General features: G+C 41.1%; 2 protein-coding genes across 3 annotated transcripts in view; one reads left to right on the forward strand and one right to left on the reverse strand.

Annotated features, from left to right (window-relative positions):
• The window catches only part of CCDC33 (coiled-coil domain containing 33), a 75,984-nt gene extending 74,928 nt beyond the window's left edge, over nucleotides 1-1,056 (forward strand). Inside the window, exon 23 of the mRNA XM_075208302.1 lies at nucleotides 1-1,056. Within this exon, the coding sequence (XP_075064403.1) occupies nucleotides 1-54 (54 nt within the window). The 3' untranslated portion in view covers nucleotides 55-1,056.
• CYP11A1 (cytochrome P450 family 11 subfamily A member 1) overlaps nucleotides 474-14,635 on the reverse strand; it is a 27,858-nt gene continuing 13,696 nt past the window's right edge. For both annotated transcript variants that reach the window (XM_075208303.1, XM_075208304.1), the window contains exons 5-9: nucleotides 8,640-8,794; nucleotides 7,173-7,339; nucleotides 6,997-7,075; nucleotides 6,318-6,509; nucleotides 474-2,053 (exon numbers count right to left, since the gene is read on the reverse strand). In XM_075208303.1, the coding sequence (XP_075064404.1) occupies nucleotides 1,937-2,053; nucleotides 6,318-6,509; nucleotides 6,997-7,075; nucleotides 7,173-7,339; nucleotides 8,640-8,794 (710 nt within the window). In that variant the 3' untranslated portion in view covers nucleotides 474-1,936. The remainder of the gene's footprint in view (nucleotides 2,054-6,317; nucleotides 6,510-6,996; nucleotides 7,076-7,172; nucleotides 7,340-8,639; nucleotides 8,795-14,635) is intronic.

The following is a 14,635-nucleotide window of genomic DNA, read 5'->3' on the forward strand; positions in this document are numbered from 1 at the left end:
AAGGATCCAGACCCACCCACAAGGAGGCATGCCAAGCTCAATCCTATAATATGACATTTTCAACAATGCAACTTAGCCGCACTCTTAAAATGATCCTTCAACTGGAGTACAACAGAACTGGTGCAGATATTGATGTAATGGTGTCACATGGCTTCCAGGTGATGTGAGAGATGTGAGCTTCAGGTACTGGAAACACAGTGATACTTTAGTAAATGACTTTGAAAAGCCTGTATTCTTGGACACCCCTTTTGCAGTCATGGAACTGTTGTCAAAGGCAGAGCTACAAGTGACATCACAACAACAAGAAGCAAAATACAGAACATGGCAGCACACAGTGGCTACTTGGAAGTTCATTGCATATAAGGAATCAATATAATTATGTTTACTGCTGAAACCCAGACTAGTATAAGACTAGTAGAAAAAGTCCCCCCTTTATATTGAGTGTTTATTATAGCAAATGTTCTCTGAATATAGACATTAAAATGAACAATTTTATTATACAAGAGAATTGTATCCTTAATGTAAAGCACTCTATAATGTACAGAAATACATTGAAGATGGATATAAAGCCCCAAAGGCAGGACTACAGTGCTATGCACACGTTGTGGTATATACTAAAATAAATACTGCTTTAAAGAATAACTACCATTAACAAAATGTTCTGTATAGTATTAGTTGTAATTCCATTTTTTAATTAACAATTATTTTGGGACAACCACCAGTTATTTGGAGATAACAGGCGATAAACCTATTTAGCTGTCATGGTGAGAAGCAAAGAGAACATGTCACCACTCTTGTTGGGAGTTGATATAACTAGCATTAACAGACAAGGCTCACGTGTCTTCATTGTATTCTTTTCCTCTTATTGGTATGTTATGTTTATGTTGTTGAAACTTTCATTCAAAATCTCTAATGTTCATTATCAAAAACACATTTTCATTTTTCCACACTACATGGTAAGAAAGAATAGCACTGAATTTATCTTGTTCTATGAAGACAATTGTACATGTATGTAAATTTGTACTGAAGCAAAATAAAAATATATTATTAAAAATTCATCTGTTTAATTTATTAGTAACCCAATCTAGTTCAGAGCTGATGTATATTGCAAGTGATTTTGCAAAGTATATATGTCTGTGACCTTCCACAAAGCAAGGAAGAAGCACTAAAAATGCTTACCTACCACCTCTTTATCTCACTTTAATACTCTTGTGCCGAATGCTCTGCAAAACTAGGGGCCTGATTCATTAAGAATCTTAAATGAAGAGGATTCTTATTTCAGTCTCCTGGACAAAACCATGTTACATTGCAAGGGGTGCAAATGAGTGTTCTCTTTTGCACATAAGTTAAATACTGACTGTTTTTTCATGTAACACACACATATCAACTTTAAATTTCAGTGTACAAATAAGCTATCAAGTATTTGTGTGCTACATGAAAAAAACAGTCAGTATTTAACTTATGTGCAAAACTGAACACTCATTTGCACCCCTTGCAATGTAACATGGTTTTGTCCAGGAGACTGAAATAAGAATCCTCTTCATTTAAGATCCTTAATGAATCAGGCCCTAGGTGCCTATTTCATAACTAGCAAGAAACTCCTGTGCTCCTGCAGACTTCTGTTCCTCTGCAAATGCTGCCATTTTTCTCCACAAACCAATGTACTTTGGCAGAAATCTAGGCGCAAATTGAGGCATTGCATAAATGAGTTCCAATGGCTTCAGTTAATGCACATTAGACAATTGAGAATTCAAAGATCAGTCACCTTCTTCAGATCACATGGTGGTCACAATATGTATAATTTTTTTCCATCTATACCTGTATTGACAAAAGAACTTTACAACATCAGTTCTCCAAATTATATCTCCATTTCTGGAGACTAAATAATATGCTAGACCAGCAAGTCCATAAGGCAAAGAGGCTTTAGGAGAGGCGTTCAGAGAGAGAGAGGGCGCAGCGTTAGCTGAATGGGTTTGGAAGGGAAGATAATGAGATTAAAGGTTGTTCCCACTTCAGCCATGCGGTTTGTCTCTATCTTAAAATTCTCCAAAACCTGAAAAATAAGAGAAAGCATTTAATTTAAAATCAAAACAGCATTAAACCATACTAAGGGATCTATTTAACAAGCGGTGAAGAGCCAAAAGGCTTTTTGTTATTTAACAAAGGGTTAACGCCAGTGTTGCTTACCGCAAATCTCTACGGACACTGCGGTATCAGGCAAATTATTGAGCTATGAAAAGCAAAGTTTTTGCAGCAAGGTAATGCCATCTCCGGATGACGCTACTTGACTTTTACAATGACTTTTACAGCTGAAGCCTTTACACTTGACTCTTAGAGCTGAAGCCTATCTAGCCTTGCAGCTTTGCATGCATACTATTGTCATAGGACAAAGCTATATGTGCATAGTATTTTCTACATTCGCAAACAGCATTAGTGTGCCGGTGAATAGGAAAACATCTTTGGGGGGTCTTCACAGGGGCTCCCAGAGCAGCCCCAATATGATAAGTATTTCATTATTTAATGTGATTTGCAACAATACAGAATGATGGTTACCGCCACCCCATAATAAATAGACCTCTAAGTACCTTAATATCTAATTATTGCCCTTTATTCGTCATTCAGAATAATATTTATGTCACCTATGCAGTTTTACTTGTGTTCTATTTACAATTCAATATTCTGTATGTGCACTGGTAGCACTGGTAAATGCTACAACCTGCTGCACGTAACATTATGCTGGCTCTTTACCTGAGCAATACCATTCTTGTCAACTCTCCCGGAATGTCCGGGAGACTCCCGCATTTTGCGCGAGTCTCACGGACTCCCAGGAGAGTGTGGCAATCTCCCGGATCTGCCCACTTCACGGTGAATCGCGGTGTTTGGCCCCGCCCCCCACTGTCAAATGACGTGTTTGCGTCATGACGTCATGGGGAGTGAGTCCAAAATGACGCGCATTTTGGAGGCACGCACCCCATCATGCCCACCTCCCCCGCAGGCTCCCGGATACCAACATTTCAAAGTTTGTAAGTATGAGCAATACATATTCAGGGACTGATTTAGAGTCGGACACAAGTCCTTCTGTTGAGCGCAAAAAGCACTTTTGGCCAAAGATCCGTCTCGGTTTGCACTCTGACTGAGATGGATCTCCCCGTTGAACCTCTCTGTGCTTAGAGAGATGGAACAGGGGAGGTAGGGGGCGAGCCTAGCAATGTAAAGGCATGTTCACACTCTTTGCATGCTATTTTGAGTTGAAAGCAACCGCAGATAGGTATCTTTGAGACGTATCCTTTGCAGGTGCTTTCAGCTGGTGCAAGAGACTTCAATGTATTAAAAAGCAAAGTAAAACATATAATATTTTTTTTTTTTTAAAAAAAAAGGTGTTCAACCCCTCACAAACAGCATAAGCAACCCTTGTGATGTTTGGAGGGGGGAACGACAATTTTTTTCTTTTCACATTCTTAAATGTAATTATCTGCTTTACAGGACGCTGTGCATGATACACTTGCACGTCGACCCATAAGGCAGATAAAGAGGCGTGTTTGTGCAATTTGCACAGTATTCTAAGTCGCATGAGCAATATTTTACTACAAATTTACAACTGTTTAAATAGTATGTCTGCTTATTATTGGGTTTAGTTTTTTTTTTTTATTATATTATCACCTCTGAATGCAGTAACATTCTCTGTCTTAGTCTACACTTAAGATGATGCTGTTTCTTCATTAGCTACTTGACAGCCAATTAGTTGTCTGAAATGGGAAAGCCACATCTAAAATACACGGTTTTCCCATCCTTCATGGCCAGTGTCCATTTTTTAGCTCTCTCCATATAAATTCAGCTATGTGAACTTGCACTTGCATAGGTGACTTTGTGCAAATCCCACTCCCGTTCCTGGAGTTATGCAGCATTACAGAAATAGTCTAAAGCTTTGAAGTGTTATGCTGTTATTATAATGCCCAGTGGGACCCAAGTATCCTTCTTTGTGGGATGTGTGACACTGAATGCCAGCAGAGCACCAGGAAGACATAGGAAGCAAGAGGAAGCAGTGACTAGGAGGAAACACTGCAGGGATATAGCAGGTGGGGGCAACAGGGCAGTAGGTACTGCATAGTATTTCTTTTCAATGGGCATTATCACTTGCATATTATATTATTACTGGCATATTACCAGGGCCTGATTAAGGGTTCTGGCCGCTCTTGGCTAATACACCCACAGTGCCCCCCCCCCCCTCCTTCAAATCATTAAAGGAAGATTCAGGAGTATTCTCCAGCAAACAAATTTATGAAGATTCTCTTACCTGTTCTTGCTGTTCTTTCTTGCTTGTTCTCGCAGCATTGTTGTCGTTTCGCTGTCTTCTGGAAAGTTGGGGTTCTGTTTTGAAAATGTGCAAACATTACAAATCCTCAATGGAGGATGAGGATGCTCTTTAGAGAGCATCCTCATGAACAGCACACAATTCAGAGATTATGCCCCCCCCCCCCCACCAGCCATTTCCTCAACCACAACCACAAGTAATCTTCATGATTCCCATGGCAATTTCATCATCCACTTACCACCAAGTTATTTCATCACCTACCCCCCCTCAGACAATTCATCATTCACCTTAGCTCTCCCTGTATATCTTCCACTTGCTCTTCCCCCAGCCATTAGATCACTGTACCCATTATCACACTGCCCCCCTCAATACACTGTGCCCTTTATCATATTGTGCCCACCCTTCAGCAAACTCTTCCCCCCTTAAGAGCACACTATCCCCCATATTATACTACACTATGCCCCCATTCGGAATACTATGCCCCCCTTCAGAACATGCTGCCACCCTTCAGCACATGCTGCCCTCCTTCAGCACACCCTGTCCTCCCTTCAGCACACTCTGCCCCTGCTTCAGCACACACTGCCCCTCCTTCAGCACACACTGCCCCCCCTTCAGCACACCCTGTCCTCCCTTCAGCATACTCTGCCCCTCCTTCAGCATACTCTGCCCCTCCTTCAGCACACACTGCCCCCCCTTCAACACACACTGCCCCCCCTTCAACACACACTGCCCCCCCTTCAACACACACTGCCCCTCCTTCAGCAAACACTGTCTCCCCATCAGCACACATTGTCTCCCTTATTACACACTGTCCCTCCTTCAGCACACACTGCCCCCCCCCCCTTCAGCACACCCTGTCCCTCCTTTAGCACACCCTGTCCCTCCTTTAGCACACCCTGTCCCTCCTTTAGCACACCCTGTCCCTCCTTTAGCACACCCTGTCCCTCCTTCAGCACACCCTGTCCCTCCTTCAGCACACTCTGCCCCTCGTTCAGCGCACAATGCCCCTTCTTATTACACACTGTCCCTCGTTCAGCACACCCTGTCCCTCGTTCAGCACACCCTGTCCCTCGTTCAGCACACCCTGTCCCTCGTTCAGCACACCCTGTCCCTCGTTCAGCACACCCTGTCCCTCGTTCAGCACAATCTGTCCCCCCTTCAGCACACCCTGCCCCTCCTTCAGCACAATCTGTTCCCCCTTCAGCACACCCTGCCCCTCCTTCAGCACAATCTGTACCCCCTTCAGCACACCCTGCCCCTCCTTCAGCACACACTGTCCCCCTTATTACACACTGCCCCCCTTCAGCACACACTAACCCCCCCTTTGGCACACACTGTCCCACCTTCAGCACACCCTGCCCCTCCTTCAGCACACCCTGCCCCTCCTTCAGCACACCCTGTCCCTCCCTCAGCACACCCTGTCCCCCTTATTACACACTGCACCCCTTCAGCACACATTGTCCCACTTATTACACTCTGTCTCCCCTTCAGCACACTGTTCCCCCCTTCAGCACACTGTCCCACCTTCAGCACAATCTGTCCCCCTTTCAGCACACCCTGCCCCTCCTTCAGCACACCCTGCCCCTCCTTCAGCACACACTGTCCCTCTTATTACACACTGCCAGCCTTCAGTACACACACTACCCCCCTTTAGCACACAATGCCCCAATTTAGCACACACTTCTCCTCATAACATTCTAACCCTCCAGAACACTATGTCCCTGCATAAACACAAATATTTACTTACCTGTCTTCTTCTCTTCTGACGGCAGTCTGTTCCTCTCACTGCAGCTCCTCACTGACTCCGTCAAGACGTGATGATGACATCGTGTTCGACAGTCAGTGAGGAGGGGGAGGAGCAGAGGTTAGGAGAGGGGAAGGGGGGAATGGAGCGGCTACCTCTACATAAATACAAAATAAATAAAATTTTCCTATTGATTGTAGTAAAAGAGATTGGGGAAATTATCTTTATATAAGTGCGCCATACATAAATGTTTTTACATACGTGTATGAGGAAGAGCTGCATCTCCATTTCTGCTATCCTTCTACCAATGCACTGTCGGGGACCAAAACCAAAGCCTAGACCTCTAAAATGTGTTGATCCACCCCCTAGCCAGCGCTCAGGGGAGAACTGCTCAGGAGATGGAAACACATCTGGATTCCGTCCCATTGCGTACAGTCCAACCTGCACCAATGTCTGAAAGGGAAGGGGAGAGAGATTATGCAAAAGAGTTGTTCATGGAAAGGGATGTGCTCTCATTCTGCATACAGTACAGGTCATTATGGATGTGGCAACAGATGATACCAATAACCCTTAACAACATGTTAGGAACCTTTACAGTTTAAAATGCTTATAGCTGCATTCAGACAGCGATTGTTACTTTCACATGCAATGTACAGTATGCTAGGCTGGCCAATTGGCTGCCATCAAGGTCAACACTGATCTATCCAGTTCAGTTAGTATTTAGAACTTTAACATCATGAAATAGTTTTTTTCAAAAATGTATGTAAGTTTTATAATGTGGAACCAGTAATCTCTGGTAGAAAATATGGGTACAGGCATTTTAAAATGTAAAATGACTTTCTTAATATTTTTCTTAAGATGCATTTGTATTTGTAAAACAATTATTTCCTCTGTTCTTCATTGTTATGGATAGTTTCACACTTGCACTATTAGTGCTTACCCCTGGTGGAATCATGTGGTTGTGGAGAATGGTATCCCTCCTGGTGTATCGTTGCAATGTGATAGCCACAGGATGCAGCCTGCAACAAAGAATGATTAATGAAAAAAAGGCATGATTTGCACAGTGCAGTTTTTAAATGTAACTTTTTATATTCTTGGGCAGCAATCCTTTTATACCTGAGTGTTTCCTTCAAAGCTGCTTTAACCAGTGGGATCCTCTTCAGCAGAGCTGTGAGGTCACTTCCTGAGGCCGCTCTGGCAGCCAGAACTTCGGCCCTGAGTTTCTCCTGCACACCTGGGGCACGGGCTAGCTCATACATTGCCCACTGCAGAGTCATAGATGTCTGTGACAGCATTAAGGGAATGGTATTGATATGGAATAAATCATCATTTCATGTCTATACATGCACAACAAAGGGTGTGGAATTAGTTGGCTCGATTTAACATTTACATTTTCTTTCTTGCATTCATCTCAGACCCATTTATCCCAGTGTGTAGCGCAGCCTATTGACAAGCAGCAATGATACAGCATAAGAAATAGATTTTCGGTGTTCCTGGGCCTGCTTCCATAGTAACTGAGATCGGACACATTGTGCTTGGTGAATGTCATTATACAGAATTAGGTTAAGAAACAAAATATATTTCTAGTTCATACAGTATTGAGAATTCAATTTTTTTTAAATATACAGTATAGTTACCATTTCAAAATAACAAAACAGAGCTTTGATCTTGAATTTATTTTACACGGTTTCATACATGGTATAATATTTATATAACTAAGAAAGAAAACCATGCTCATACATTGTTATGCAGTGATGTAGTACATTATGTCATGCTGGTGAATGAAGGCTTCTGATTAAAATTCAGTTGAGTTATGTCACATATTGGCTATCCAATTTCTCTTCCAATTGCCTTCAGTCTAAATGCCACAGATCAGCTCATGGAGCTTTGATTATTTTCTTATTATGCAGATACTATAAGTAGTAGTGTATATGTAGGTTCTCTTGCTTGTTAGTAATTATTTACATATATTTATTTCAGATATGGTTTTTAGCCAGCACTTACCTATGAATGAGGTGTGAATACGCAGGGTCATGGGGTGTGATTGGCAGGATTGGTGTCTTCTAGCTTGTCGCGCTAGCCACCATTAACAGGGTCCATGTGTATTTCGCTGCTTGTTTCAAACATTTATTTGCCTTGATAAAGGTGCAATGTACTACTGAAGCGTTGATATGCTATAATAACATTTTGTAATCTTTTTTTGGTTCTAAAAATCTTTTGGATTATACTTATGGTAATTCAGCTTGGATTTTTAGACACGTAACCCATTGGTTGTTTTCCTCCAAAAACCAGTGATTGCCCACCCTCTATATTGTATTATAAATATTAATTTATTTTTTTAACATTCATTTATGTTTTAAGAATGATCCAATCATTCTGATGGTAACCAATGCCAATCTTTTTCCATTGCCTAATTTGCATTAACTTTATCAAAACGAATTGCTGATTGGTTGCCATGTGGTACAGCTCTTATGCAGGTCAGTAATTTGCTAGTAATGAAATAAATAAATCCTATTGGTTTGGGTTGAGTATCTTTATATGTCTTGACTATATTAACCATTAGTGTCTCCTTCCGTCACTTACTGTATCCACCCCTCCAGCCATCAGTTCTGTAATGCTAGCTTTAATATCCTCCAGAGGCAGCTGATCCTGAAGTAGAAGACTAGAAAGGACTCCAGAGTATGTATTGTTTGTCCGTTGCCTTAGAGAACTGTATATACCTTGTATACAGCGATCAGCTGGGGAAGACAAGAGATATAGATATGTATATAAATATTGTTTACTTCTCACAGTAAATTTAAGTTACTGGTATTGGCATATAAAGACGTGACCTCATACAGCGGGATTTCAGGAGACCGCATATTGTGATTGCTAGGGTCTTAATTTAGATGATAGAACTAGTTAAAAATAAATGGTTTATATGGGACATGAGTAACTGGCTTTTTGTAGTTTGTAAGACAAGCATACATATTCAATAATGTCAAATTGTGTGAGCTTTGAATAGGGGTGTCATTTTATTCTTGACTTTGTAGAAAAGGAAGATTATTCATTTATGAATCTAAAACACAGACAGAAGAGCAAACCCTGTGTTCCATGTGTTGTGACTGCTTGTTATCTGCAACTGGTTTTTACTCTAGTCAGTGAAACCGGGAATGGGAGGATGTGATGAGAGTGGAAGTGAGATACAGATCTTGTGCAGAACAGAGGTGTCAAGTTGGGAGATATTTTTAGACAAGTGAGGAGATGTATGTTTGGTGCAGTTTTGTTAATAGCCTTGTATGTTAGTAGAATTATTTTATATTGGATTTGCTGGAAAACAGACAACCAATGTAGAAACTGGTGAGTCAGCAGTGGGAGAACGATTTGCAAGGAAAATCAATCTAGCTGCTACATACAAAATAGAGTGTAGGAGTAAAAGTCTGATTTGGGGAAGACCAGTAGAGAGGGAATTGTAATAGTTATTGTGGGAGATGAGCAGTGCATACATTAACGTTTTTGCAGTGTCTTGTGTGAAATATGTGCTTATTCTGGAAATGTTTTTTAGATGTATGTAACATGATTTAGATATAGAGTTGATGTGGGGAGCATAGGATAGTTCTAAATCAAGTATAATGAGCTTGTGTGGTGGGATTTATTGTCATGTTGTCAACAGAAATAGAAATGTCAAGTAGGTAACTTCTGTTGGTTGTATATTATTAATTTTGTTTTTTAAAGATTGAGTTTGGGTTTGTGAAAGGACATCCAAAATATCTTGTCATCAAATGGCAGAAGGACAGTCAGTAACACGGGCCAATACAGACGGTGATAGATCAGGAAAGGATAGATATATTTGGGTAACATATGCATAGAGATGATACTGGAAGTCATAGAAACTTATTAGTTTTCCAAGTGAAGTCGTATAAATAGAGAATAATAGAGAACCAAGGACTGAGCCTTGTGGTACTGCAACTGATAAAGTAAGTAGAGCAGAGGTGAATCCAGAGAAACTAACACCGAAAGATCAATTAGATAGGTAGGATGAGAACCAGGATACGACAGTGTCTTTAGGACTTAAGGATTGTAGCATTTGTATGAGAACAGTGTGGTCAACTGTGTAAATTGCAGCAGAGAGATCGAGGAGAATTAAAAGTGAGTAATGGCCTTTAGATTTAGCAGTGGTCAAATCGTTGACAACCTTAATCAACGCAGTCTTTGTGCAGCTTCAAATGAGATTTGAAAACCCACCTATTATTAAAAGCCTATTAGTACTCTGCTTAACTATTTCACCTAGTAGGTAACCTTTCCCTCTCATCCTTTCAACCCCCGTCCTCCTTCTTTCCCCCTCGTTCCTCGCGACCCTGTCTCCATTTCACACCTTGTGTCATCTGTTTGTCTGCCCTCCTCTTTAATTTGTAAGCTGTTTGAGCAGGGTCCTCCCACCTCCTGTTTCCACCATTTATAACTTTGCTTTCATGCTCCTTGGGCTATCTACCCATTGACTTGACTCCTGCATATCTTTGCATCTTTTAAGTGACTCTTAACCTGTTAGCTGCACCCACACTCTTGGGCACTGGTTTCCAGTTGGGCAGAATATACCTCGCTCACCCTCACCCTTCCAGTCTTTCTCGATAGTTGTGCTTAGAGCTACAAAAGTTATATTGTTACTTATTTACTGTTCTGCACTGTTTATTGTTGGTACCCTGTACGGCGCTGCAGAAATCTTGTGGCACTACTACTACTACTACTCATAATAATAAAATGTTCCAATAAGTTTTTGACTCAATTTCAGAGAAGGTATCTGTTATTTGAGGCTTTTAGTGGATAGCCAGACTTTGTGTCCAATCTGAAAATTGGGTACATCTCTATGGTGTATGTCTGCAGCTTGATTATAATGTTCTTGAGCTTCTTTCAATGTATCAATAAGCTTCTCTTGATTTTTTTTAAGACGATTGGGTGGATTTTCTACCCAATTGTGATTCTATTAGTCACAGTTGGAACTTATGTGGAAACTGGGAGATTCAGAGTAAATGTTGGATGGAAACCACAGTTGGCAAAGATAAGGAAATTGAACTGTGTGCAGAGTTGTTATATAAAATTCAGAATTGGGTAGAAAATCCACCCAATCGTCTTAAAAAAAACATCATAAGTATTGTTCAAAAGTCTGTTTAGCCCTTTCAGATTGTGGATGGAAAGGAGAGAACAGATTAACCTTCACTCCAAGGGCAGTGCAAAAACTCTTTCAAAACTTAGAAGTGAATTGAATACCTCTATCAGAAACTATATCATCTGGGATGTCCTGATGCCTGAATATTTCCCAAATCATAAGTTTTGCAGTCTGTTCAGCTGTGGGTATCGCCTTGGCAGGGATAAAATGAGCTATCTTAGTAAGACGATCCAATACTACTAGAATTACTGTCCTCCCTTTTGAAGGAGGTAGGTCAGCTATGAAATCTATGAAATCCATAGAGATAGCGCTCCAGGGACGATATGAAATTGGAAGAAGTTGGAGTAAACTAAGTGGTGAGTTGCACAGAGTCTTGTTTCAGGCACATGTCAGGCATAATGAAACATATCTTTTGACATAAAGGCGATGAAGTTGAGTCCAGTAGCCATTATGAAATGTTAAATTAACATGTGTAGAAGGATTTCTAAGGGAAGGTTTAGAATCATAAGCATTTTTCAAAACTGAGAGTAACTACAGAGAAACAACGGCCCCTAAGAAGTTGTGATGAGGTAGAATCATTTTTACAGGTTTCTTCTACATGGGGCTCAGAAAACATTCCAGAGAGTGCATCTGCTTTGCCATTTCTGGATCAAGGTCGGTAAGAAATTATGAAGTTAAAATGAGAGAAAAATAAAGTCCATCTGGCCTGTCTAGGGGACAATTGTTTTAGAATTGTTTAACTTTTAAAATTTCTAGATTTCTTTGACCAGTAAGAACTGTTACTAGATGGACAAAATACTCAAGAAGTTGTCTCCATTCTGAAAAAGCACGCTTGGTGGCCAGTAATTCCTTGTTTCCAATATCATAATTATTTTCCACAGATGTCATTTGGCGGGAAAAATAAGAACAAGGATGCAACAACTTCTTGTCACTAATACGTTGAAAAAGAAATGCTCCCACTGCGAAATCAGAGGCATCAACTTCAACAACAGAGGGTAGTTCAGGATTCAGTTGTATCAAAATTGGTGCTGATGTGAAAAGAGTCTTAAGACGGGTAAAAGCTTCTTGTGTTTCAGATGATATATCCTAAGAATTGGATTTGAGCTTGTTCAAATTCATACTTTTCCAATTTAATATACAATCGGTTCTTCCAAAGTCTTTCAAGTACAGTACAGCCATGTTTGCGATGTTCCTCCAGATTTTCAGAAAATATATGAATGTCATCTAGATAAGCGAGAACAAATTGATCTAATAGATCTCTTAAGATGCCATTGATGAATTGCTGAAATGTTGCAGGGACATTGCATAGACCAAAGACTCAAAATGTTCATATCTTGTCCTGAACGCAGTTTTCCACTCATCCCCAGGTCGAATACGAACAAAACTGTATGCCCCACATAAATCAAGCTTCATAAAGATCTTTGCCTTCTATAGCCTCTCAAACAATTCAGGAATTAAGGAGAGTAGATAACAGTTCTTGATCGTAATCTTATTCTGTTTCCTATAGTCAATACAGGGGCGTAGGGTAGAGTCTTTCTTCTCAACAAATAATAAAGCTGCACTAGAAGGGGAAGTACAATGGTGAATGAAGCCAGTTTCATCCAAAAATTCCCACAGGACTTTTAACTCTGGTTCGGACAGAGAATGTAGCCGCCCAAAAGGTATTGATGATCCTGGTAGCAGCTCAATGGGACAGTCATAGGGGCGATGGGGAGGTAATATTTCTGCATTCTTCTATCACAGACATCCCAAAATTCTCTGTATTGTGGTGGCAATCTTTTCAAATTTTTAAAAGAAAGTTCAGTGACCTGCTTGACTTCAGATACCATAAAGGTAGTTTAATTTGAAATGCGAGTATCCCAGTTGACAGAAGCTTGCAGAAACGTGAATAGAGGTCTTTGCCTATAGCAGCCATCTTTCCTGTAGAGCTTATCACACTCACAGGTACTCAGATGCCCCTAGGTCTTTAACTCTAGTGTAGTGTAAGCTTATGAGTAATACTGTAGCGAGGAAATAGGAGACAGTAGACAGGATGGTAGTGGGTAGTCAGGAGCAGGCAGAGGTCAGGGGTCTGTAGCAGTCTGAATAGTCAGGGACAAGCCAAGGGATCAGGACTGGCAGCAAACAGGGATTTACAGAAAACAAGCCAAAAGTCAGGGCAATCAGGTTACAAGCAAGGTCCAGAAACTAGCCAAAGTTAACAACAGAAGTCGATCAGGAAAATAACAAAAGTATCCAAACGTAATACAGGAAAACAGGAGCAGGTTAGCTATGCACAGGATATAAGCTATAACCGTCAGGGAGGCTAAGCCCTCCCCGACTTAAATACATAAGGGAGCCAATAAAAAGTGAGGAGGCACACCAGTTTAATCAGCCTCGGCAGGATGTAATTAATTGACAAATGTGTGTGCGCGCCCGGCACTAACAAGCAGAGTGTCCCTGCCGTTGCCTAGGTGACAGCCGGGGCAAAGTGGGAGTGACATCATGGTCATCATGGTGACAGCTTGGCAGATTGAATGTACTGAAGACTTTTGTGGTCTGTAAAAACTGAAATCAGATGCGTAGCCCTTTCCAACCAGTAACGCAAAGCCCATTTGATAGCTAGTAACTCATGGTTACCTACGTAATAGTTTGCTTCTGCAGGGGTAAAATTCTGAGAGAGATAAGCACAGGGGTGCAGTCTCTGATCCTGAGGATCCTTTTGGGAAAGGATAGCACCCGCCCCCACATCTAAAGCGTCCACCTCAATTATAAAAGGTAGTTCAGGATTCGGGTGTTTGAGAACTGGAGCGGAGATTAAGGCGTCCTTTAAAGCCAAGAATGATGCCAAAGCTTTAGGAGACCAATTGACTGTGTTGGACCCTTTCTGGGTAAGAGCAGTGATAGTTGACACCAGAACAGAAAATGAGAGGATGAACCTCCTATAATAGTTTGCAAAACCTAAGAATCGCTGGATGGCTTTTTGGTTTGTAGGAACCACCCAATCTAGAATAGCATGGACCTTGGGGTTGATGACATATCCCAGAAAGGTTACTTGAGTGACCTTGAACTTGCATTTTTTGAGTTTGGCAAAAAGCTGATGTTGGCAGAGTTTGAGGAGCACTTCATGAACATGTTGACCATGTTGTATCAAGGGCTGCAAATAGATCAAAATATTGTCAAGGTAGACCACTATGAATTTGCCTAAAAACCCCTGAAAGACATCATTAATCAGGTCCTGGAAAACCCGTGGGACATTGACCAAATATTCATAGTGACCAGAGTGGGTATTAAAGGCGATTTTCCACTTGTCCCCCTCTCTAATCCGGACGAGATTGTATGCTCCCCACAGGTCAATCTTAGAGAAAATCGTGGCCTGCTTAAGCTGTTCAAAGATAACTGAAATGAGAGGAAGCGGGTAAGTGTTTTTAACTGTAGTTTTGTTCAAGCCATGGTA

Source organism: Mixophyes fleayi, chromosome 4 (assembly GCF_038048845.1).
Source record: "Mixophyes fleayi isolate aMixFle1 chromosome 4, aMixFle1.hap1, whole genome shotgun sequence".
Classification (NCBI taxonomy): Eukaryota; Metazoa; Chordata; class Amphibia; order Anura; family Limnodynastidae; genus Mixophyes; species Mixophyes fleayi.